General features: G+C 45.1%; 1 protein-coding gene across 1 annotated transcript; it reads left to right on the top strand.

The window, feature by feature from the left end:
* The first annotated feature begins 447 nt into the window (after nucleotides 1–447).
* On the top strand, nucleotides 448–19,611 carry LOC308151481 (NADH dehydrogenase [ubiquinone] 1 alpha subcomplex subunit 2-like). The gene is made up of 3 exons (XM_080524354.1): nucleotides 448–569; nucleotides 1,295–1,401; nucleotides 19,417–19,611. The coding sequence occupies exons 1-3, from the start codon at nucleotides 463–465 to the stop codon at nucleotides 19,503–19,505; spliced, it is 303 nt and encodes a 100-aa protein (XP_080380480.1). The 5' UTR covers nucleotides 448–462; the 3' UTR covers nucleotides 19,506–19,611.
* The last annotated feature ends 1,882 nt before the right edge of the window (nucleotides 19,612–21,493 follow it).

The raw sequence follows: 21,493 nt of genomic DNA on the forward strand, positions 1-21,493 counted from the left end.
CCCACGTCTCGCGTGTGATTGGTTCAAGTGGGTGGTAGAGGCGGGCTCAGGAACACCCGTCGCACGAAGGGTTGCCAGATTGGGCGTGTTCCCACTGAATGGGCTACTTTTGATCACGCTGGCCCGGGAAAAAAAGCATTTGGCGGTTTGGCTGGATAAATAGCATTTAGGCGGTGTCAAAACGTCTGAAAGTGCCTGAAAGTTACAAAATGCGTGAAGGTTAAAACACACACCCTAGTAGCTACATACAATGTGGAGTTTTTTTTTAAATGTTATTTTACAAACATCATTGGAAACAGACTTACAGTTCAGGGGGAGGAGATGGGCATCTGCCTAACAGTAATTAGCGGTTTTCTGACAATAAGGTTTTTGGGCTGGTAGTTTTTGGTGGATTTAGCGGCTGTTATACTGTGGTTAGGCTGGATATTGTCAATCCTATCTGGCAACCCCGAGGAAAGAACAATGGCCGCCGCCGCCGCAGTGAGAGGTATTGGCTCTAACCTTGCCAGAAACCTTCGGGAAATCCGCCTGCATTTGTGCCAGACGTCACCTGCGAGCCAGGGAGCGCGGTAATATATGATTATTCACAGTTTCATTCCGTAGAAATGTGAAAGTTGAGCTTGCTTATGGCATAATCACAGCTGTCATTCGTTAGCTCGCCCTGTTAGCCACATTGATAGCTAGCTGTGATAGTCTCCTCTCTCTCTCTCTCTCTCTCTCTCTGTCTCTCTCTCTCTGTCTCTCTCTGTCTCTCTCTCTCTCTGCCTCCTCTCTCTGTCTTCTCTCTCTCTCTCTCTGCCTCCTCTCTCTGTCTCTCTCTGTCTCTCTCACTCTCTCTCTCTCTGTCTTTCTCTCTGTCTCTCTCTGTCTCTCTCTCTCTGCCTCCTCTCTCTGTCTTCTCTCTCTCTCTGTCTCTCTCTCTCTCTCTCTCTCTGTCTCTCTGTCTCTCTCTCTCTCTCTGTCTCTCTCTCTGTCTCTCTCTCTCTCTCTGTGTCTCTCTCTCTCTCTCTGTCTCTCTCTCTCTCTCTGCCTCCTCTCTCTGTCTCCTCTCTCTGTCTTCTCTCTCTCTCTCTCTGTCTCTGTCTCTCTCTCTCTGTCTCTCTGTCTCTCTCTCTCTCTCTCTCTCTCTCTCTCTCTCTCTCTCTCTCTGTCTCTCTCGGTGTCTAACAGCGGTGCAGGATGTACACAAACAAACACACACACACACATCACGTTTAGCGTCTTCATAACCTCAGCCGCTGATGTCCACTCGTATGAGTCAGCTGCTATAATCCCGCGTTGTTCTGTGTTGCAGGGACTTCGTGGAGCAGCACTACGTGGCTCTGAAGCAGGCGAACCCCGACTTCCCCATCCTGATCAGAGAGTGTTCCGGGGTGCAGCCCAAACTCTGGGCCAGACGTGGTGAGAGAGCATGACATCTCACATATCTAAACATTCACTATCTACACCTCCACTCTCTCTCTCTACACCTCCACTCTCTCTCTCTCTACACCTCCAGTCTCTCTCTACACCTCAACTCTCTCTCTCTCTCTACACCTCCACTCTCTCTCTCTACACCTCCACTCTCTCTCTCTCTCTCTACACCTCCACTCTCTCTCTCTACACCTTAACTCTCTCTCTCTCTCTTAGGGGTGGGACGATTAGAAAATGTCATGTCACTCACGATTATCGTGGGCAAAATAATCGCGATCCACGATATTATCGCGAGAATTTAAAAAATAGCACCTTTCATTAACGTACCCAAGGAAGTTTTAAAGAACGCACTCCCAGTGTTGCCAACTTCCAGAGCCCCTTGGCGACTTAATTAGTCAAAAGCGACCAGCGACAAATCTAACTTCCTTTTCTGGTCATTTGGGGAATTACTGTAAAGCATCTAACATATCCCGTATTCCACGGTTCACGTTACAACCGAGCTCAGGAGAGACGAGTAGGGATACAGTCTATGGCGAGCGAGGGTTGCCGTCTCCTCTCTCCCTCAACACTCTCTCCCTCAACACTCACTCCCTCAACACTCTCTCCCTCAACACTCTCTCCCTCAACACTCTCTCCCTCAACACTCACTCCCTCAACACTCTCTCCCTCAACACTCTCTCCCTCAACACTCTCTCCCTCAACACTCACTCCCTCAACACTCTCTCCCTCAACACTCTCTCCCTCAACACTCACTCCCTCAACACTCTCTCCCTCAACACTCACTCCCTCAACACTCTCTCCCTCAACACTCTCTCCCTCAACACTCACTCCCTCAACACTCTCTCCCTCAACACTCACTCCCTCAACACTCACTCCCGCGGCCAGTCTGATAGCAGCCGCGGGGAGCGTACCGTTGTACCCGGGTCCTCGCAGGGGGTTCGGGCAAAGTTCGGGAAATAACGGACGGTTGTCATGTGTTTATACAGCATGGATGTTACGTGCCTAATGCCTTTGATGCGCACACTTGCTACTTGCCGCTTTAATCATTGTATTTAGCCTATAGCACAAGTCATGCATTGAATGTAACCTCAAGTGCTGAACAGTATTAAGTAAACCACAATATATTTGCTAAAGCTTAGGGGCGACCGTGCCTTTTGCAGCCATAGACTGTCACTGCCTGGTAATAACAAGGAAGGCCAATGAATGACAGTATCCCGTCTAAAGTTTTTCACCAGCCATGGTGAGTAGGCTAGCATACGTTACCTAGTGACTGACTGACAAGGCTGACTTGACAGTAACTTTACCCATGCAGGCTGAACAATAGCGCGAATATCCTCAAGTTCTGTGAGGATATTCGCGCGCGGCTCATGTGAGGAATTGCAATTATATTACAGTAACAGTCGCTAACTTGACTGCAAAAGTAATGTAGCCTAGGCTGAAAAATAGCGCCAGACATTTGTTAAACACAGTTTATTCATAACATACGATTATGACGATTATTCAAATAATTAAAATTCTCCACGATTAAGTTATCGCGGGTGTTTTTATCGCGATTAACGATAAAAACGATAATCGTCCCATCCCTACTCTCTCTACACTTCAACTCTCTCTCTCTCTCTACACCTCCACTCTCTCTCTCTCTCTCTACACCTCCACTCTCTCTCTCTCTCTACACCTCCACTCTCTCTCTCTCTACACCTCCACTCTCTCTCTCTCTCTCTCTACACCTCCACTCTCTCTCTCTCTCTACACCTCCACTCTCTCTCTCTCTCTCTACACCTCAACTCTCTCTCTCTCTCTCTACACCTCCACTCTCTCTCTCTCTCTACACCTCCACTCTCTCTCTCTCTCTCTCTCTCTCTACACCTCCACTCTCTCTCTCTCTCTCTACACCTCCACTCTCTCTCTCTCTCTCACCTCAACTCTCTCTCTCTCTCTCTACACCTCAACTCTCTCTCTCTCTCTCTCTACACCTTAACTCTCTCTCTCTCTCTACACCTCAACTCTCTCTCTCTCTCTACACCTCAACTCTCTCTCTCTCTCTACACCTCAACTCTCTCTCTCTCTCTCTCTCTCACCTCAACTCTCTCTCTCTCTACACCTCAACTCTCTCTCTCTCACCTCAACTCTCTCTCTCTCTCTACACCTCAACTCTCTCTCTCTCTACACCTTAACTCTCTCTCTCTCTACACCTCAACTCTCTCTCTCTCTCTCTCTACACCTCCACTCTCTCTCTCTCTCTCTCTCTCTCTACACCTCAACTCTCTCTCTCTCTCTACACCTTAACTCTCTCTCTCTCTCTCTACACCTCCACTCTCTCTCTCTCTACACCTCAACTCTCTCTCTCTCTCTACACCTCCACTCTCTCTCTCTCTCTCTCTCTCTACACCTCAACTCTCTCTCTCTCTCTCTCTCTCTACACCTTAACTCTCTCTCTCTCTACACCTCAACTCTCTCTCTCTCTCTCTCTCTACACCTCAACTCTCTCTCTCTCTCTCTCTCTCTACACCTCCACTCTCTCTCTCTCTCTCTCTCTCTCTACACCTCAACTCTCTCTCTCTCTCTACACCTCCACTCTCTCTCTCTCTACACCTCCACTCTCTCTCTCTCTACACCTCCACTCTCTCTCTCTCTACACCTTAACTCTCTCTCTCTCTCTCTCTACACCTCAACTCTCTCTCTCTCTCTCTCTCTCTACACCTCCACTCTCTCTCTCTCTACACCTCCACTCTCTCTCTCTCTACACCTTAACTCTCTCTCTCTCTCTCTCTCTACACCTCAACTCTCTCTCTCTCTCTCTCTACACCTCCACTCTCTCTCTCTCTCTCTCTCACCTCAACTCTCTCTCTCTCTACACCTCAACTCTCTCTCTCTCACCTCAACTCTCTCTCTCTCTCTACACCTCAACTCTCTCTCTCTCTACACCTTAACTCTCTCTCTCTCTACACCTCAACTCTCTCTCTCTCTCTCTCTACACCTCCACTCTCTCTCTCTCTCTCTCTCTCTCTACACCTCAACTCTCTCTCTCTCTCTACACCTTAACTCTCTCTCTCTCTCTCTACACCTCCACTCTCTCTCTCTCTACACCTCAACTCTCTCTCTCTCTCTCTACACCTCCACTCTCTCTCTCTCTCTCTCTCTCTACACCTCAACTCTCTCTCTCTCTCTCTCTCTCTACACCTTAACTCTCTCTCTCTCTCTACACCTCAACTCTCTCTCTCTCTCTCTCTCTACACCTCAACTCTCTCTCTCTCTCTCTACACCTCCACTCTCTCTCTCTCTCTCTCTCTCTACACCTCAACTCTCTCTCTCTCTCTACACCTCCACTCTCTCTCTCTCTACACCTTAACTCTCTCTCTCTCTCTCTACACCTCAACTCTCTCTCTCTCTCTCGTACACCTCCACGCTCTCTCTCTCTCTCTCACCTCAACTCTCTCTCTCTCTCTACACCTTAACTCTCTCTCTCTCTCTCTCTACACCTTAACTCTCTCTCTCTCTCTACACCTCAACTCTCTCTCTCTCTCTCTCTCTCTCTACTCCTCAACTCTCTCTCTCTCTCTACACCTCAACTCTCTCTCTCTCTCTCTCTACACCTCAACTCTCTCTCTCTCTCTCTACACCTCCACCTCTCTCTCTCTCTCTCACCTCAACTCAACTCTCTCTCTCTCTCTACACCTCAACTCTCTCTCTCTCTCTACACCTCCACTCTCTCTCTCTCTCTACACCTCAACTCTCTCTCTCTCTCTCTCTACACCTCAACTCTCTCTCTCTCTCTCTCTACACCTCACTCTCTCTCTCTCTCTCTACCTCCACTCTCTCTCTCTCTCTCTCTCTACACTTCAACTCTCTCTCTCTCTCTCTACACCTCCACTCTCTCTCTCTCTCTACACCTCAACTCTCTCTCTCTCTCTCTACACCTCAACTCTCTCTCTCTCTCTCTCTCACCTCACTCTCTCTCTCTCTACACCTCCTCTCTCTCTCTCTCTCTCTCTCTCTACACCTCCACTCTCTCTCTCTCTCACCTCACTCTCTCTCTCTCTCACCTCCACTCTCTCTCTCTCTCACCTCAACTCTCTCTCTCTCTACACCTCCACTCTCGCTCTCTCTCTCTCTCTACACCTCAACTCTCTCTTCTCTCTCTCTCACCTCAACTCTCTCTCTCTCTACACCTTAACTCTCTCTCTCTCTACACCTTAACTCTCTCTCTCTCTCTACACCTCAACTCTCTCTCTCTCTCTCACCTCAACGCTCTCTCTCTCTCACCTCAACTCTCTCTCTCTCTCTACACCTTAACTCTCTCTCTCTCTCTCACCTCAACTCTCTCTCTCTCTACACCTCCACTCTCTCTCTCTCACTCTCTCTACACCTCCACTCTCTCTCTCTCTACACCTCCACTCTCTCTCTCTCTACACTTCAACTCTCTCTCTCTCTCTCTACACCTCCACTCTCTCTCTCTCTCTCCTCATCTCTCTCTCTCTCTACACCTCCACTCTCTCTCTCTCTACACCTTAACTCTCTCTCTCTCTCTCTCTCTACACCTCAACTCTCTCTCTCTCACCTCAACTCTCTCTCTCTCTACACCTCCTCTCTCTCTCTCACCTCAACTCTCTCTCTCTCTCCCTCAACTCTCTCTCTCTACACCTCCACTCTCTCTCTCTCTCTCTCTCTCTCTACACCTTATCTCTCTCTCTCTCTACACCTCAACCTCTCTCTCCTACACCACCACTCTCTCTCTCTCTCTACACCTCAACTCTCCTCTCTCTCTACACCACCACTCTCTCTCTCTACTACACCTCCACTCTCTCTCTCTCTCTCTCTCTCTACACCTCAACTCTCTCTCTCTCTCTCACCCACTCTCTCTCTCTCTACACCTCAACTCTCTCTCTCTCTCTACACCTCAACTCTCTCTCTCTCTCCTCTCTACACCTCCACTCTCTCTCTCTCTCTCTCTCTCTCTCTACACCTCCACTCTCTCTCTCTCTCTCTCTCTCTCACCTCACTCTCTCTCTCTCTCTACACCTCAACTCTCTCTCTCTCTCTACACCTCAACCTCTCTCTCTCTCTCACCTCAACTCTCTCTCTCTCTACACCTCAACTCTCTCTCTCTCTCTCTACACCTCCACTCTCTCTCTCTCTCTCTCTCTCTCTACACCTTAACTCTCTCTCTCTACACCTCACTCTCTCTCTCTCTCTCTCCTACACCTCAACTCTCTCTCTCTCTCTCTCTACACCTCAACTCTCTCTCTCTCTCTCTCTCTACACCTCAACTCTCTCTCTCTCTCTCTCTACACCTCAACTCTCTCTCTCTCTCTCTACACCTCAACTCTCTCTCTCTCTCTCTCTCTCTACACCTCCCTCTCTCTCTCTCTCTCTCTCTCTACACCTCCACTCTCTCTCTCTCTCTCTCTCTCACCTCAACTCTCTCTCTCTCTCTCTACACCTCCTCTCTCTCTCTCTCTCTCTCTACACCTCCACTCTCTCTCTCTCTCTCTCTCTCACCTCAACTCTCTCTCTCTCTCTCTACACCTCAACTCTCTCTCTCTCTCTCTCTCTACACCTCAACTCTCTCTCTCTCTCTCTCTACACCTCAACTCTCTCTCTCTCTCTCTACACCTCAACTCTCTCTCTCTCTCTCTCTCTACACCTCCTCTCTCTCTCTCTCTCTCTCTCTCTCTACACCTCCACTCTCTCTCTCTCTCTCTCTCACCTCAACTCTCTCTCTCTCTACACCTCAACTCTCTCTCTCTCTCTACACCTCAACTCTCTCTCTCTCTCTCTCTACACCTCAACTCTCTCTCTCTCTCTCACCTCAACTCTCTCTCTCTCTACACCTCAACTCTCTCTCTCTCTCTACACCTCCACTCTCTCTCTCTCTCTCTCTCTCTCTCTACACCTCCACTCTCTCTCTCTCTCTCTCTCTCTCTCTCTACACCTTAACTCTCTCTATCTCTACACCTCAACTCTCTCTCTCTCTCTCTACACCTCAACTCTCTCTCTCTCTCTACACCTCAACTCTCTCTCTCTCTCTACACCTCAACTCTCTCTCTCTATCTCTCTCTACACCTCAACTCTCTCTCTCTCTCTACACCTCAACTCTCTCTCCCTCTCTCTACACCTCAACTCTCTCTCTCAATTTTCAATTTTTTCAATTTCAAAGGGCTTTATTGGCATGGGAAACATACATTTACATTGCCAAAGCATGTGAAGTGTGAAGATAAAAAACAAAAACAAAAAGAATGTAATGTACATACTAGAATAAATAAATAGATTACATACTAGATTACAAATAGATTACATACTAGAATAAATAAATGAAATAAAACTTATTTCAATTCTTATGGTGGTTTTAGCCCATTTGATTGCCTTTTTCTATCACAGCAGCTAACAAATCTTGCTGCTGTGTTTGCACATTGCTGTACCTCACCCAGCAGATATGGTAGCCTTTCGACATTGGTCAAGTCCTCAAAGTCTCCCTGGATGTTGGTGATCAGTGGGAAGTATGTGTCCCTGATGTCCTTGTACAGCTGGCAGGTAGTTAAGAAGTGCAGCTCTGTTTCCACCTGGTTTTGTGTGCAGTGGGTGCACAGTCTGTCTGGTCTGGGGAGCCAGGTCTGCCTGTGGCGGCCTTTCTCGATGGCCAGGTTGTGTTCACTGAGTCTGTACATAGTCAAAGATTTCCTTAGCTTTGGGTCTGTCACAGTACTCAGGTATTCTGCCACTGTGTATTTTCTGTTTAGGGCCAAATAGCATTCCAATTTGCTCTGGTTTTTGGTTGATTATTGCCAATGTGTCAGGTAGTTTTCTTTTTGTTTTCTTATAATTTGGTTTAGTCTAATAGGTGGCTCTGCTTGTGACTGTGAGAGTCCCAGAACTAGCTGGCTGAGGGGGCATCTCCCTAGAGTCTCTCTGTGGGTAAGGGCTTTGTTGTGGAGCGTGTCAGGGTGACTTTCTTTTAGGTGGTTGTAAAATTTAAACGCTCTCTTTTGAATTTTTATAATTAGTGGGTATCGTCCTAATTCTGCTCTGCATGCGTTATTTGGTGTTTTGCGTTGGATACGAAGAATGGATTTGCAGAACTCTGCATGCAGAGTCTCAATTTGGTGTTTGTCCCATTTTGCAAAATCTTGGTTGGCAGGTGGACCCCAGACCTCGCAACCATGCGAAATGGGTTCTATAACGGAGTCCAATAATTTGAGCCAGATTTGAATAGGGATGTCTAACTTGATGTTCCTTTTGATGGCGTAAAAAGCCCTCCTTGCCTTATCTCTCAGGTCGTTCACAGCTTTGTTGAAGCTACCTGTGGTGCTGATGTTTAGGCCGAGGTAGGTATAATTCTTTGTATGTTCTAGGGCAATTGTATCTAGGAAGAATTTGAATTTGTGGTGCTGGAGGCTGGATCTTTTTTGGAAAATCATAATTTTCGTCTTAGTGAGATTCACTGTCAAGGCCCAGGTCTGGGAGAATTGGTATAGAACAGGGGTCGGCAACCTTAAATGTTGAAAGAGCCATATTGGACCAAAAAACAAAAAAAAGAATGTCTGGAGCCGCAAAAAATGTAAAGCCTTATATAAGCCTTATAATGAAGGCAACACATGCTGTAAGTGTCTATATATTAGCCTACTATCAAAATAGTAGGCTACAAATACATAAGCCGTAGCACATATGCAAAAAACCGAATGCAAACGTATTGTGCTTTACAAAAGTGAAACACTAGGATAGCGTAAAGGGGGTCTGGGGGGTTCCCCCCAAACATTTTTTTAACAGAGTAGATGCAATTTCGTGTATTCTGGTGCCTTTTAACAGGTGGGTTGATACTTTTATCTGGCTATACTAGCCTGAGAAAAAATATGGATAAGTTTGTAATTTCATCCAGAGGAAGTGAGCAAACCAAGAGATTGTCAGCCAAAAAATAGACAAATCTACAGACTGTAGACTACAGTACCAAATGAAAACTAGCCTCCCTCGTCCTCTTTTCACTATTTTAAGTGACCCACAGGAACGCCGGCGCTCCCAAATATCATACCTTCTTTAGAAGTTCATAATTCGGAAACGGTTTGAGCTAAAGACAAGCCGCTTTTTGCATTTTAAAGTAGGCAAATAGCGCTCACCGGGAAGCTCCCGTTCATCGATGTACGTCGCCGATGTCCGTCTATAAATCTAGCCACAAAGTTGTAGACAATGTGGATAGTTTCTTGCTTTGCCTGCCGCAGTACTTCGTCAATCCCTGTGGATATAGGTCTACTCTTGAAAAAAACCTGTCACATCCAGTCTCATGTTGGGTCCAGTCAAAATACTAGTCATGTGCCAACATATCCGAATCCTATTGGCCCTCGTACAACATTACAGCGTAAGCAGGGAGTTGTAGTTCAAGGAGAGACACCGCGGCAACGTAAAAAATAAATAATCGTTGTTAATTTCCATTTGTGGTCAAAGCCACAGGGAGCCACTGAAGATGGGCAAAAGAGACGCATGCGGCTCCGGAGCCGCGGGTTGCCGACCCCTGGTATAGAAGGTCGAGGTGCTGTTGTAGCTAGGGCTGCAACTAACGATTATTTTGGTAGTCGACTAATCTGTCGATTATTTTCCCGATTAGTCGTGTGGCCGCGGGCTCCAGTGCATGTTGTACCTCACCTTCTCAAGTCTGCACACCTGTGAATGTCACCCTGTTGTCCAGTCTCTCTGGCTTAACATACGTTCCCATTGCAAATTCAAATAATGACTCATGAAATATTTGAATTTGGACCTTCCAAAACATTTAATACATACAATAATCAATCTTTGTTTCAATGAAACAAAATAAATAATTAACGGATTTATGCTTCTGCGTCACACCGACGACGCGCACCTTCCCCAGAATCTCAAAAAGGGGCTAGTGCTACGCAGAACAACGCAGACCGCACTGCACGTGATTGGTCCGCTTGGTAGCACGTGACTCTGACATGTTTGCGATGATAGAAATGTTGTTTACGTTTTCTGTAATGAGCAGGTTTGAAAAATTAAGATAACCGTCGCATTATCTTAGTTTAATATAATTTCATGTTTCATGTTAATGTTACCTTTTTTTATAACGAGCTTAAAAAAAATAAAAAATAAAAGCTTATTTTTAAAAAATAAATAAATTAAAAATACGATTAGTCGACACTAAAATTCCACGTCGACGAGTTTTTATGATCGACGTCGTCGATTATGTCGACTAATCGTTGCAGCCCTAGTTGTAGCTAGGGGTGCAACGGTTCAGTTGGCCCACGGTTCGGTACGGTTCGGTATTTTGGGTCACGGTTTTCGGTACGGTTCGGTTCAGAAACAAATGCTACTATTTATTTACAAACTGTTACTTTACTTTATTTTGCTTATACATAATATGGAACTTTAACATACACATGTATATGTTATGTATATAATGTATATATAATTGTATATAAACAAAAAACACTTTCAAATGTCCAAAAATAAATAAACACTTTCGAAAGTAAAAGTGCACTTTAGCCTTGACAGCTGGTAGCCCGTATACAAACAGGAGGAAAACAAATTCACACTACAAAAGTAACACTTTCCACATAGCGTTCCAACATGTCATGTGTTGTATTCCAACGAGTTGCGACATCGTGGATTAATTTGTGTTTTGGTAAGTCTAACATATCTTGTTTAATTGTCAGAATATGGTGGGCTGTGGTGCTTTTGTGGAAGAAAGTGACTGCATGTCTGATCTTACCCAGGAGGTGGGACACCGGGGTTATTGCCACTGCCTTCTTGGCGGCGAGATTTACGACGTGCGCAAAGCAGCCGATCTGTGGCCCCAGTCCACCAGCTTCATGGATCGCATTTACGATATTTGCTGCGTTGTCTGTTGTTACGGGAATTGTTATGTTTGGCCTCTCCAACTTCCACTCAGTCACTGCATTTGTTAGTTCCTCTGCCAGGTGCGCGCTGGTATGGCTTTCGTATAGTGGACGAGTTTGCAGTACTGCGCTCTTCATCTCCCAATCCGGTGACATGTAGTGGACCGTGACAGTGAGGTAACTCTCCGTTGCCCGGGAGGTCCAACCCTCCGTAGTCAGTGCAAAGCTCTGTGTTTTTGCCAAATCGTCTTCAATGCCTCTGCGCGTTGTTTGGTAAATATCGGGGATTATTTTGGTGCTGAATGATGTACGGGAGGGGACACTGTAACGGGGCTCGAGAGTTTTTATCAGATTTCAAAAACCCAAATCTCCAACCACCGAAAAGGGCTGCAAATCCTTTGCAATGAACATCCCCACTGCATTGGTTATTTTTTTGTGTTTCTCTGAAGTGGTAGTGTACGTCTGTCCGAACGCATCAGAGAGAGACTGCTGTCTGCTCACTGACGCTACCTGACTGGCTTTCCTGCTCCCAGTCAGTGTTATCGTTGAGTGGTAGCGGCGAATATGCTGGTTCATGTTAGAGGTGCAACCATTTGCATATGGCACACGCTTTAAGCAGAGCTTGCAGACAGTAATATTTCTGTCCACTGTTTTCCCCCCCTTATTGTCGTATTCAACGGGAAAAGCGAAATGACCCCACACCGCAGACTTGTAGGAATCCGGGGCTTCCTCAAACTGTTGCGGCGCTCTCAGAGCTAATTTACGAACGCAGCCAAATCGCAGCATAAACCGAAAACCGTCACGGTTCACTAGTGAATTGAGCCGTGGAACGCAAACCGTACCGTCCGTAAAAAAACCGAGAACCGTTGCACCCCTAGTTGTAGCCCTTCTTTGGTTGGGGACAGCAGCACCAGGTCATCAGCAAACAGTAGACATTTGACTTCTGTGTCTACTAGGGGGATGCCAGGTGCTGCAGACTGCTCTAATGTTTTTGCCAAACTGTTGATATAGATGTTGAAGAGGGTTGGACTCAAGCTGCATCCCTGTCTAACCCCCCGGCTTTGGGAAAAGAAGTCTGTGTGGTTTTTGCCAATCTTAACAGCACACTTTAGTGTACATTGACTTTATGATGTCGTAGGTTTTTCCTCCAACACCATTTTCCAACAGTGTGAATAGCAGACCTTTGTGCCAAATTGAATCAAAGGCTTTTTTGAAATCTACAAAGCAGGCGAATAGTTTGCTTTTGTTTTTGTTTATTTGGTTGTCAATTAGGGTGCTGAGGGTGAATATATGGTCTGTTGTACGATACTTTGGTAAAAAACAAATTTGGGATTTGCTTAGGACATTGTTTACAGTGAGGTAATGTAGGAGTCTGTGGTTGATGATCATACAGAGGATTTTCCCAAGGTTGCTGTTGACACAGATCCCACGGTAGTTATTTGGATCAGATTTATCTCCACTTTTGTGGAGCGGCGTTATCAATCCTTGGTTCCAAATATTGGGGAAGATCCCAGAGCTAAGGACAATGTTGAAGAGTTTTAATATAGCCAATTGGAATTTGACGTCTGTGAATTTTAGCATTTAATTTAGGATGCCATCGACACCACAGGCCTTCTTAGTTTCGAGTGAATTTATTTTGTCCTGTACTTCCTTTAGTGTAATTGGAGAGTCTAGCGGGTTCTGGTAGTCTTTTATGGCTGACTCTAAACTTTGTAGTTTATCTTGTATGTGTCTTTGCTGTTTATTTTTCTCTATTGGACCAAAGAGATTGGAGAAGTGATTTACCCATATATCTCCATTTTGGATGGGTAGATCCTCATGTTTTTGTTTATTTAGAGTGTTCCATTTTTCCCAGAATGTATTTGTTTTTATGGATTCCTCTATAGAGTGTAGCTGGTTTCTAACATGATGGTCCCTTTTTTTCTTTAATGTATTTTTATACAGTTTTAATGTTTCACCATAGTGAAGACGTGTGCTCTGGTTGTCTGGGTCTCTATGTTTCTGGTTTGATAGGTTCCTTAGTTCCTTTCTGAGGTTTTGACACTCGTTGTCGAACCATTTGTCATTGTTGTTATTTCTGGGGGGTTTTCTATTTGAGGCCTTTAGGTCAGATAAGGAGGCTGACAGGTCAAATATATTATTAAGGTTTTCTACTGCCTTGTTTAGACCTTCACTGTTGTATTGAAAGGTTTTTTTCAGGAACTGGTCTAATAGTGATTGAACTTGTTGTTGTCTAATAGCGTTTTGATATGTTTCAACACTACCTTCCTTCCGTTTGTAGTATTTTTTAATAGTGTGTAGTAGGGCTGCACGATTTGGGGAAAAAATCGAATTGCGATTATTTGGACAGATATCGCGATTGCGATTAATTTGCGATTATTATTTTTTTAAATAGCAAAAAAAAAAAAAAAGGAAGTTTTTGTAAAGTGTGGCCATATCTCCGGCTAGGAAGGTCGTATCAACGTGCAGTTTGTTTGTACGTCTTCAGGGGACTTAGAGGCTCCCTCCTCTAGCACCCCCACAGCCCGAGCTACGAGTGAAAGAACTAAACTTACATTGGGTTGCTTTAAAGTTGGGTTGCTTTAAAATCAAGCTTCAGATTAAAACATGTGATGGAGCATTACTAACTGACTCAGGTGGTTTGTTTCACACAACCATCTAGGAAAGCTTAATTGGAAGCTGTTTGGAAAAGGGCAGGTACTTTCAAAAAATACGATGCGATGTTGTTGGTGTGCGTTCATTGACGTTGACGTTCATTGACGTTCACGTTCATTGTTGACGTTCATTGTTGACGTTCATTGACGTTGACGTTCATTGACGTTGAATCCGACGCGCTGTATGACGTATCCCATACGGGTAGTGGTGGTCTAGTGAGTTGGACTTGTGATCGGAAGGTTGTGTGAGTTCAAATCCCGCCTGAAACCACACCACTACTAGTGTGCCCTTGAGTAAGGCACTTAGCCCTCAATTACTCCCGGGGGAATGTCCCTGTAATTCGTAATTGTAAATCGCTTTGGATTAAAAGCGTCTGCTAAATAGCAACAAAAAAAACAAAAAACAAATCGCAGGCAAATCGCAGGCTTTGCGATTAGCTAATCGCATCATTTCAAATCGCGATTTCGATTTAAAATCGATTAATCGTGCAGCCCTAGTGTGTAGTTTGGTAGGTTTTACTACTTCATGATTGGGTGTTGAACTGTTCAGGTAGACTGTGTCAACTGTGTCAACCTGTTTTGCTGTGGTCTGACAGGGGTGTTAATGGGCTGATTGTGAACGCTCTGAGAGACACCAGGCTAAGGTCAGTGATGAAGTAATCTACTGTACTGTTACCCAGAGATGAGCTGTAGGTGTACCTACCATAGGAGTCTCCTCGAAGCCTACCGTTGACTATGTACAGTCCCAGTGAACGACAGAGCTGTAGGAGTTGTGACCCATGTTTGTTTGTTGCCTTGTCGTAGCTGTGTCTGGGGGGGCATATTGGGGAGGGGATGTTACCACCTCCTGGTAGGTGTTTGTCACCCTGTGTGCTGAGAGTGTCAGGTTCTTGTCCTGTCCTGGCGTTGAGGTCTCCACAGACTACAATGTGACCACATGACTGGAAATGGTTAATTTCCTCCTCTAGGATGGAGAACATGTCATCTTTAAAATATGGGGATTCAATTGGGGGGGATGTATGTAGCACACAGGAGGATATTTTTCTCGGTTGAGGTAAGTTCCTTATTTATTTCTAGCCATATGTAGAAAGCTCCTGTTTTGATTGGCGTGATGGAGTGAGAGAGTTCTAATTTGTGCCATATTAGGATACCTCCCGAGTCTCGTCCCTGTCTGATCCCATGTAGCTTGGTGGATGGTACTACCAGCTCTCTATAGTTGGCGGGACAGCCAGTGGGACCATCTCCTCTATACCATGTCTCCTGTAGGATAATTATGTTTGTGTTTGAAATTTCTTTCGTGAAGTCTGGGTTTCTGCTCTTAATGCCAAAGGCAGTCGACCTCAGACCTTGAATGTTCCAGGATGATATTGTTAAAGATTTGTATTCCATGTTGTTTTTGTTCTAATGGTTTTAGTCCCGGACCATGACTGCGTAGAGCTCACTGAGCATCTGGTGTATGCTCAGGTCGTAGGGTGGGGCTCTGCTAGGTGTAGGTTTTGGGCTTCCTCTGTTCACAGCCTGCGCATATGTGTGGTATGGGGATGGCAGGGGCGGGGTGGGCCTGGCCTGGGGTGCAGCAGGGTGTCTATTTGGTGCAGCCGGGAGACCTCTGGGTGTAGCAGGCTGTCCTCTAGATGTAGCAGGGTGTCCTCTAGATGCAGCAGGGTGTCCTCTAGATGTAGCAGGGTGTCCTCTAGATGCAGCAGGGTGTCCTCTAGATGCAGCAGGGTGTCCTCTAGATGCAGCAGGGTGTCCTCTAGATGCAGCAGGGTGTCCTCTAGATGTAGCAGGGTGTCCTCTAGATGTAGCAGGGTGTTCTCTGGATGCCGCAGGTCGTCTAGATGATGGTCTGTGTGAGGTGGTGGTCTGATGGTCTCTGTTGCTCCTGTAGGATGTGTTCGGTCTGCGGTCTAGTGTAGGGCTGTCCCAAACGACTATTTTTCTAACGATTAATCTAGCGATTATTTTTTCGGTTAGTCGATTACTCTAACAACTAATTTAACGATTAGTCTAACAATTTTTTTTTTACTGTTCGATTAATGTATCACTTAATTTTCCCCAAATAAATGTCAAAAACTTCTCTTATTAACATTTCAGTATTTTATTCAATTATTCTTGTACAAATATATATTACGCTTCTGCACTGCAGGGCAATATTCCACAACAAAAAATATCCTTTCTTTCTTACAGTCCAACATAAAATATAATATTATAAAATATAAAAGTTCTCATTCATAACATTCTCCCCCTCTCTCTGCTCTCCCCCTCCCACGCTCCTCTCTCCCCCCCCCTCCTCTCTCCCCCCGCCTGCCTCCTGGTTATTATTATTATTATAGGTCAGTATTTCTCAAAGTGTGGGGCGGGCGCGTCGCGAGAGACAGTTAGGAGGTCAACAAGTTACAGTATCTTAGCTGTTCATAATGATGGCATGTCTAACAGGGACACTGACAGGGAAAAGAAAAACGACAGAAAATCACAATACTTGAGAGTAGGGATGCACCGAATGATCGGCCAGGTTCAGAGGGATAAGCCTTAACCGCGCCATTGATGTACGACTGTGTCGGAGATCTCCGGTCGATAAAAGCTTGCATGATTATACTACTATCTAGTATACTAGTATACATACATACTATCGCATGTGCGGAGTCCATACTCCACTCCACCCACTTTACAGCACAGTCGGAGTTCGGCCATTCCGTGTTCCGTGTGAATGTTCGCCAATGTGAGACATTAATTTTTTATGACGCGATCAAACAGTGCAAGCAACCCATGCTGTTCTGTAAATGAGACGAGCATTGAGTGATGACTACCTACTGCCAAGTAATATAATTATAGCAAACATGCCGGCAGTTTGGTATCTGTTCTCTGACTCTGAAAGACAACAAGAGGCACATTCTGATATTATAGACTTCCGGTTTCGTTTTCGCGTCTTCAAAATAAAAGCGCGAGTTAAGCGTTGTTGAAAATCAATGACACGTCGCTCGTAACTGGTCGCAGCCATGTTGTTTATTTGCGACGCACATTACGCAAATCGACGTATTGACGTAGTCGATTACGTCGACGCGTCGTCCCAGCCCTAGTCTAGTGCGACGTCCTTCAGGGTCTTTGCAAAAATGGGGACTGTTGCCTTGAAGATGTGCACTTGGTCATATAGACTGTACTCGTCCAGGGTGGGGTGGGCCGCCAAGTATACATTTTGCTTCATTGCACACTCTCTGGATATTTCAGCGTTTATGTTTTTGATGAAAGCTGGGTGGAAGTCCCACCTGGGTAGCAGGGTAGAGATGACTACCTTCGCGTGAGGCCTTGGTTATCACTCCCTTGATGGACTTGGCCACCTCTTCTCCCTGCTTCCTCAGGTCGTTTGTGCCAGTGTGAATGATGATGTGGCTGGGGGACCCCAGGTGCTCCTCTGTCAGCAGCTCCATTGCATGACTGGTATTCTGACACTTTAGTTTTAGAACTCTGTGTTTTGGGAAGGGTTTTTGCTCTTCCACATATCTCCCGTTTGAGTCTATGAGGAGTATAATTTGGGGATTTTGAGGTTCGGTAATGGGGTCTGATTGAGAAGGGGGCGCTTGAATTTGTGGCTCTTGGTTTGGAGATGGTCCTGGTTGGCTGGTGTTGTCATCTTGATCCTGTTGTTCTGCTGGGTCCTGTGAGGGGATGGATGGCTCTTTCACAGTTTGTTCGCTGGTCAGCATTCTCACTTCCTCTTTGAGCTTTCGCACCTCTTCTTTGAGTTGCCTTATCTCCTGCTTGGAAGCCTCTTCGTTGACTTGGAGTTTTTTCACCACAGTCCAGAGAGCAGACAAGCCTCTCTCCCCCTCTGAGTCACTGAGTCTGGTTGGGGAGTTGTTCTTGTTCTGGACTGTTGTCTGCCCAGGTTGGAGTGTGTTGAGTGTGTTGAGTGTGTGTTCCATCTCCACTTGCTTTATCTCCAACAGTGTGAATCTGTCTCTAAACTCAGAGAGCGAATAGGACTCTTTGGTGGGAGGATGACTCTTTATTTGGGGTGTTTTTGTGATGTTATCAGCTGGAGGTAGGATGTCCAGCTGGCCTGTGGTGAGGGTGAGGGTGGGGGTGGTGGGGGTGTCGTCACCAGAGTGGATTGTCTTCTCCTGTGCTCTCTCTTTGATTCTGGGAAAGTCTTCCTCAAAATGGTTCAGATTGCCCTGGATCATCACTGTTCCTTTTTTGTATACGTTTATAATTGTTTGTTCATCCTCTGAATTTATTCTAAGTCTCCATCCACAACTAAAACCTTCTTTTATGACAGAGGAGTAGTGGTCTATTATGGCAGCGTGCCACGCCTGGGGATTGTTGGTGTGGAAAATGAGGTTTGATTTGTTTCCATTTTTCATACAGTCAACAAATAATGTCTCTGGACTGCTCACCAGGAGCTCCTCTTTGTATTTCTTCCTTGCAGATTCATTTGTAATTCTTGCTGGAAACTCTACTTTGATGGCTTCTGTGTGGAGGTGTGTAGAGTCCAGGGAAGGATTAGAGGAATTTGCTGTGGAGAGGGTGTGGAGCTCTGGAATATGAAGTTTTGCTTCCATTGTTGATGTACAAGTAAGGCTTTCACACCGTTCCTCTTCACACCTCAGGGTTATTGAGGTTGCAGGCTGTCCTTTAGTATCCAGGTTATAAAGCAGTACTCACTCTGGTTCACTGTTTTCCAGGTGTCAGTGTAGCTTCCCCAGTTTGTAAACAATCTTTGGGTAAGTCTAATATAGATATAGTATTATAAGCTCATCTTCACATTTGAAAAATGCTTCTTCTCTCTCTCTCTCTCTCTCTACACCTCAACTCTCTTTCTATTTTTGCCTCTCTCTCCCCTTCACTCTCTCACCTCTCCATCTGTTTTATACCTAGTCTCTCCTGTGCAGTCTGTCCTGAGTTGAACACTCACTGGAGAACGGGTTCATAAACATTTATGGGACGCAGACTCCTATCGCTGTTGTGTCTATGTTGACACTATACCAGAGATGTGTTGTGTGTGAGTGGGCACTTCAGTCTACCTTCAGTAAGCTGGGTCCAACTCCAGTTGTGAAAGACCATTTTTTCACTTTTAATACATATCATTTTCACAGATTATTTGTTTATTTACATTATCTGTTTTCTATTGTTGGTAAATATGTAAATACGTAAATAAATTTGATTTAATTTAAAATATATTATATTAATATTGACGTTAAATCTAGATTATTAATTATTAATCTCTGTTTATTGGAGAAGGGGTAGGATTAAATAAGCGTATGCTTCTTCCTACTCCTTTTTGGACATGTTAAGTAAATAGTGTTTTTTTTGTTTTTTGTTTTGTTTTTTCTTGTTTTTTTGTTTTTTCTTGTTATAACTATTTTCTTTTTGATCTTGTCTTTGCTATTTTAATTTTTTCACATGTTCGAAATAAAGCTTTCATTCATTCATTCATTCATCATACTTAGATATAAAATACTATTTTGAGTCTTTAAATCCACAACAATGTGTTTCTGCCTGACCCCCAGACTTTGGCAAGGAGAGCAGCGTTGCCCTGGACAACATGACGGTGGACCAGGTGGCCGGCGTGCTGGAGAGCGTGGTGAAGTCACCTTGAGGGACCAGCTCACCTGAGACACCTGAGACACCATGACGGAGTGTCTGTTGTAAATGACCTGTGTATTACATAATCTATTGCTGTTCTAATAAAACGTATTAAATACCAGTTAGCCATGTTTTGTTATATTTTCATCGTGTTGAACTGTGCGTGTGTGTGTGTGTGTTGTACCATTCTGGTATTTTGGTTGCATCCTCAGACACAGGTTCTTAATAATCAATAGCTCCCAAGTTAGCTTTGTTTTAAATGCAATAGTCTATTTTATTTCTTCTCAGCTACGATACAGATATGATCACTTCAGAACTTTTATTACTACTAACCTCCTTTTACTTTACTGACGGTTCCCAACTGTCTCAACCAATCACCATAGAGAGCATCAAAACAATTACTCTTGGTTTTTACAATTATTCTTGGTTTAACATGACATATGAAACATGGTCATTTGTATTTTTGTAATAATTACGTCTTCTTGGCCACGGGGGTCACCACCTCCGGGGTCACGGCTGCTGCTGGGGTCACCACCTCCGCGGGGGGCGTGGCCTGTTTGGCTGCTTTCTTCTTCTTCTTCTCTTTCGGGGTGACCGGTGCCGCCTCCTCCTCCTCCTCCTCCTCGGGGTCTGGCCTCTCCTTCGCCCTCTTCTTCTTGTTCTTCCTGCGGGGAGACTGGAGGGCCTTGGCTGACAGCACTAGGATGGCGGAGTCACTCTCTGGGGAGGGGAGGGGAGGAGAGGAGAGGGGAGGGGAGGGGAGGAGAGGAGGGGAGGGGAGGGGAGGGGAGGAGAGGAGGGGAGGGGAGAGGAGGAGGAGAGGAGGGGGGAGGAGAGGGGAGGGGAGGTGAGGAGAGGAGGCAGCAGAATTATTATTATTATTTTTACCATTTTAGCAGATTTAGCAGATTTTGATTTAGACTTTTATCCAAAGCGAATTACAATTACAGATTGTGTGTATGTGTGTGTGTGTATGTGTGTATGTGCGTGTGTGTAACCACTCTGACTGCGGTGTGTTGATTAGTGGAAGTAGTAGGTCCCTCCTTGTCTTAAAACCAAGCTATAAGCTCTCTACACATTGGAAACACCATGATTGCGACGACCTCTCTCTCTCTCTCTCTCACACACACACACACACACAGTCAAATAGGAACCATCCCCCTGCATTAGAGGATGCAGATGAATAGAACAATGCAACAGATGTAGATATTGTAAATAGAGACATGCACAAATAAATAATATCTTGTTGCCAATAGCATACTTGTGCAAACATCTGAGTCATGTAATTGACCCAGGCTTAATTCACTAGGACATTTGAAGAAGTTGGAAAAAAAGGAGTCAGAATGAGAGACGTGTCTGAGAAAGTGAACACGAACAAGAATAATTGGGGAGAGAGAGAGAGGGAGAGAGAGAGAGAGAGAGAGAGAGAGAGAGAGAGAGAGAGAGAGAGAGAGAGAGAGAGAGAGAGAGAGAGAGAGAGAGAGAGACAGAGACTGTTGGAGCCATTTTCCTTGTTTATTGAATTTAGAAGTTTGGCCTGGGTTTTGTCTTTGCTTGCATTTCTGTTTTGTTTGTTATAGTTATTTTGGTGACAGGCGTGGTTCATGGGGTGGTTTGATCTGCATTGTGGGGGGTGCCCGGTGTTGGTTGCCACACCAACAGAGTACAACCCAATAACTCCAGTCCATACCCGCGCAACCAACGTGCGCACAGCGCTACCGTCTCAGCAAACGAGACAAATTGCAAATTCGGCCTTAAATAAACAGACCCTGGTCAGTGTTATGGAAAAACAACATAGCATAACAGAAATGATGGTAAAACAATTACAGCAGTCCCTTCTTCCTTCAAAGGAAATACCAGTTTTCAATGGTGACCCACTTATAGGTAGTATACATACATTTAAATGTAATTAAAATTGTTGAGTTGATGTATTATTGCTAGAATCAAAGACATCAATATACGGACTAGATATCTGTCTATCCATCTGTATCTGGCTCCTAT

Source organism: Nansenia antarctica, assembly GCF_963989245.1.
Source record: "Nansenia antarctica genome assembly, chromosome: 2".
Taxonomy (NCBI): domain Eukaryota; kingdom Metazoa; phylum Chordata; class Actinopteri; order Argentiniformes; family Microstomatidae; genus Nansenia; species Nansenia antarctica.

Coding starts and splice junctions, on each gene's coding strand:
- LOC308151481 (XM_080524354.1), top strand. CDS start 463: ATGGCCGCCGCCGCCGCAGTGAGAGGTATTGGCTCTAACCTTGCCAGA. Junction 570..1,294: donor CCTGCGAGCCAGGGAGCGCG/GTAATATATGAT, acceptor TCTGTGTTGCAG/GGACTTCGTGGAGCAGCACT. Junction 1,402..19,416: donor CAAACTCTGGGCCAGACGTG/GTGAGAGAGCAT, acceptor CCTGACCCCCAG/ACTTTGGCAAGGAGAGCAGC.